At 40.6% G+C, this 3,844-nt stretch overlaps 1 protein-coding gene across 1 annotated transcript; it reads right to left on the reverse strand.

Moving 5' to 3' along the window:
* Positions 1–1,342: 1,342 nt before the first annotated feature.
* Positions 1,343–3,375, reverse strand: LOC114271455 (uncharacterized). The gene is made up of 4 exons (XM_028213074.2): positions 3,172–3,375; positions 2,951–3,082; positions 2,766–2,867; positions 1,343–1,825 (listed from the first exon to the last, which is right to left on the reverse strand). Exons 1-4 carry the CDS (start codon positions 3,373–3,375, stop codon positions 1,343–1,345), a joined length of 921 nt encoding a protein of 306 aa, XP_028068875.2.
* Between the last annotated feature and the right edge of the window lie 469 nt (positions 3,376–3,844).

The raw sequence follows: 3,844 nt of genomic DNA on the forward strand, positions 1-3,844 counted from the left end.
CGTTGATGTTCTACCTCGACTTGTTGACTAGTTAAACACTTGGACACAAATGAAGCCACATCTCGATTCATACCCCTCCACCGAAATTGTAGGCTAAGATCGTTGTACATCTTTGTGACTCCTAGATGTACCGCAAGGCAGGAGTGATGAAATTTCCAAAGTACTTCATCTCTTCTCGACTTAGGTACAAATAGGCAGTCTAGATACCGAACATTAGAATCGGAATTTACCCTCAAACCCTTTTTCTCCTTCCCTTGTGCAATTTTCTCCTTGATTGCTTTAACTTCCAAGTTACCCTATTGTGCCATTATAACCCAAGTAATAAGTGTTAGTTGTGCAAGGACGGAAAACAAGGTAGCATGCTTGGGAGATTCACTAAGATACAATTCAAATTCATCCAAATCACCCAACATTTCCCATTCTTTAATTGCAAGATTAGCAATAGTACTCACAAATTATCTACTTAAAGCATCGACCATCACATTGGATTTTCTGGGGTAATAGTGTAATTCAAAATTGTAATTCTACAAAAATTCCATCCACCTCCTTTGACGTAAATTCAAATCCTTTTGAGAAAATAGGTACTTAAGACTTTTATGATCTAAAAACACCTTAAATTTCTCCCCAAACAAATAATGTCTCCACAATTTTAAAGAAAAAATAAATGTAGCCAACTCTAAGTCATGAGTTGGGTAATTTCTTTCATGGGTTTTCAATTGTCAATTGGTTCAAACTATACGCCACCACTTTACTCTCCTGCATCAAAACACACCCCAAACCTTCTCTAGAAGCATCATAGTACATAGTGTACCCCAAGCCTCTTTCTGGAATGACTAAAATTGGCATAGTGGTCAATCCAGCCTTCAGCTCCAAGAAGGATTTCTTATATGATTCATCCCAAACAAACTTCACTCCCTTTCTCGATAGCCTAGTCAACGGAGAAGCTAAAGTGGAACCGTTTGTAGTAGCCGGCAAAACCCAAGAAATTGCAGATCTCAAATGCGCTCTTAGGTCGCTTCCAATTCAACACCTCCTCAATCTTCGAAGAATCTACGGTAACACCATACTTGGAAACAATGTGACCCAAGATTTTCACCTTAGAGAGCCAAAACTCACATTTCTCATACTTACCATACAACCTGTGCTCCCTAAATAATTACAAAACAATACAAATGTGTGACTCATGTTCCTCATCAAAGGGTAAATATATAAGAATGTCGTCCACAAAAATGACCACAGACTTGTCAAGATATTCTTGAAAAACTCAATTCATTAAGTCCATAAAAGTGGCAGGAGAATTAGTTAAACCAAATGGCATCAAAAGAAATTCATAGTGGCCATATCAAGTACGAAAGATCGTCTTTGGAATATCTTCCTCTTTTACACGTAATTGATGATAACCCGATCTTAGATCTATCTTTGAGGAACATTGAGAACCCTTAAATTGGTCGAAAAGATCATCTATTCTAGGCAATGGATACTTATTCTTAACTGTGAACCTATTCAGCTTGCAATAATCGATGTATAGCCACAATGAACCATCATTCTTCTTGGCAAAAAGAGCTGGTGCTCCCCAGGGCAAGGTACTATGGTGTATAAAACCCTTGTCTAATAACTCTTGCAGTTGGTTCTTTAAAATAAGCAGCTCTACCAAAGCAAATCTATAGGGTGACATGGAAATAGGTGTCGTGCCCAGCACTAAGTCTGTAGAAAACTTGACCTCATGATGAGGCAGTAATTCAGTGAGGTCCTTTGGAAAGGCATCTAAATACTCACAAACCACCCTAGGAAATTTCCCTCGCACTCCACCATTCCCATCGTTTGTCTAGGTTGCAAGAAGAGTAGTGAATCTACCTCGACTACGAGAGTCATATAAAGGCGATAAAAGTCTATCAGTTCTATTCCCCAGAAAATAAAAACAATCACCACCAACAGTACACACCGTAACTCTCCCGCGATAACAGTCTATAATGGCACGATAAAAGGACAACCAATCCACGCCATGGATGACGTCAAAACTCATCATATCTAACAACACCAAACTAAAAGGGAGTCAGCGATCAGTGATTTCGATCACACAACCACAACACCCATGGTTCAAAACCATCTTACCCCCAACTGGTGATTCTACCACAAGAGAATACTCTAATGGTTCAGTCTCTAACCCCAACATGGAGGCAAATATAGATCCTATGAATGAATGAGATGCTTATCTATCAACACATTAGCCCATGTATTATATATAAGATATTTACCTCGCATCACTAATGGCCCAGCTAACTATTCAGATGTGATAACTGCATAGACTCTCTTTTGGGTCTCTGTTCACCTCTCTAACGATAGGCGTGTTGCACAGACTGTGCGGAGCTGGCCCCATGTACTACCCCAGACACCTATCCAGACTAAACTGGTTGATGAGTCTACCTCTGGCTCTGTCTTGCCTGAAACCCTGAAGCACTGGCCGTCCCGACAATCTGGGGACAAAACTTCTTTACGTGACTCGGCCAGCCACATTGATAACAAACGGGTGATTAACCTACAACCAAAGTCTGACTCTATGAGCGAGTAGAAGTCTGACGCTGTTGGTTACTCTGTAGGCAAGCGTTGGACTTATGGCTCGGCTCATCACACCAATAATAAGTGATCCCACTCTGTCCTGTACTATCTATACTCTTCCTAGACATAGGAATTGATGAAACGGCCGGTAATGGTAGTAGAGGAGAAAATGTAGAACCCTTTAACTTTTTGGATGCTATAGAACTTACTTGAGATTCTGCAATCCCTTGTCTCCTAAGCCGTTGCCTCTTCTCTTCACCTTCAACCATGATCTCAACATGTGCCATGAACTCTACTAGTCTATCATAATCCTAGATCATGTTCCCCATCACTTTCGTCAAAATTCCCAGCCTCAGCTCTTCTCAAACTCTAAACACCGACGCTCTTCCGTCACCGCAAGGTCAGGTGCAAAATGAGATAAACTCGTCAAGGTAGCTTCAAGCTCCGCTACTGTGGAGTTAGATTGTTCAAGTTCTCCAAACTCCCTCATTAAATGTTTCCTCGCAATAGGAGGAAGGTATTTCTCCTAAAATGCATTGACTTCCAAGTGTGTTCAATTTGACCCTTGGCATATTTTCACTATTGGCCAGCATCGCCCTTCAATTGATAACTAACAAGTGCCGCCCAAAGTTCACTCTCATGAATGTCCAAAATCTCAAAAAATTTGGTAATTTGCTCAAGCCATTTATCCGCCTTTAATGATTCGGCGTCCCCAATAAATTCAACAGGATTTGAATGGAAGAATTCTTTCTTCAGGAATGAAGCCTTAGTCTCCCCTTCGATAGTCTTAGCCACTTGCTCAGCTCTAAGAATATCCATTGACGCCCCAACCCTCTCTCGAGCCAGTACTCTCATAGCATCTTAGGTGGGTGGGGCGGCCACATTATTTTGACCCACTCCTTCTTCTTGATGAGGGATCTCTAGTTGAGTCAGGATATCCCGACCACCTTGACGAGGTCTGCCATGACATCTACCACTTCTAGACATCCTATATAAGAGTAGATGTGGACAAGATTAACTCAAAATTCGTATACTAGTTTATCACTTCTCACATTATTTCTCCTTTATGTCTCAATCTCATTCTCAACACATAAGCACATAAACAATTAGAACACATACATATTCACCTCCCAAGATATCAACTCATTCCACGATGCTTAAGAATTTCCCAATGGAAAAAGCATTGATCAGATACCTTTCCAAAGGAATTCAATGAATGTAGTGGACACAAGTCACATATTCTAGAGAAATGACCGCATACCCACTTATTCACATAAATAGATAATCA

The sequence above is a fragment of the Camellia sinensis genome, chromosome 8, assembly GCF_055761805.1.
Source record: "Camellia sinensis isolate YWXY chromosome 8, ASM5576180v1, whole genome shotgun sequence".
In the NCBI taxonomy this organism is placed as follows: domain Eukaryota; kingdom Viridiplantae; phylum Streptophyta; class Magnoliopsida; order Ericales; family Theaceae; genus Camellia; species Camellia sinensis.

Bases quoted from the DNA above. Each gene is read 5' to 3' on its own strand.
- LOC114271455 (XM_028213074.2), bottom strand. From the start codon at position 3,375: ATGGATATTCTTAGAGCTGAGCAAGTGGCTAAGACTATCGAAGGGGAG. The intron at 2,868-2,950 runs GTGACGGAAGAG...AACATGATCTAG, and splicing joins ATTTTGCACCTGACCTTGCG to GATTATGATAGACTAGTAGA. The intron at 1,826-2,765 runs GTAAGTTCTATA...CTTGCAACCTAG, and splicing joins AAGGGATTGCAGAATCTCAA to ACAAACGATGGGAATGGTGG.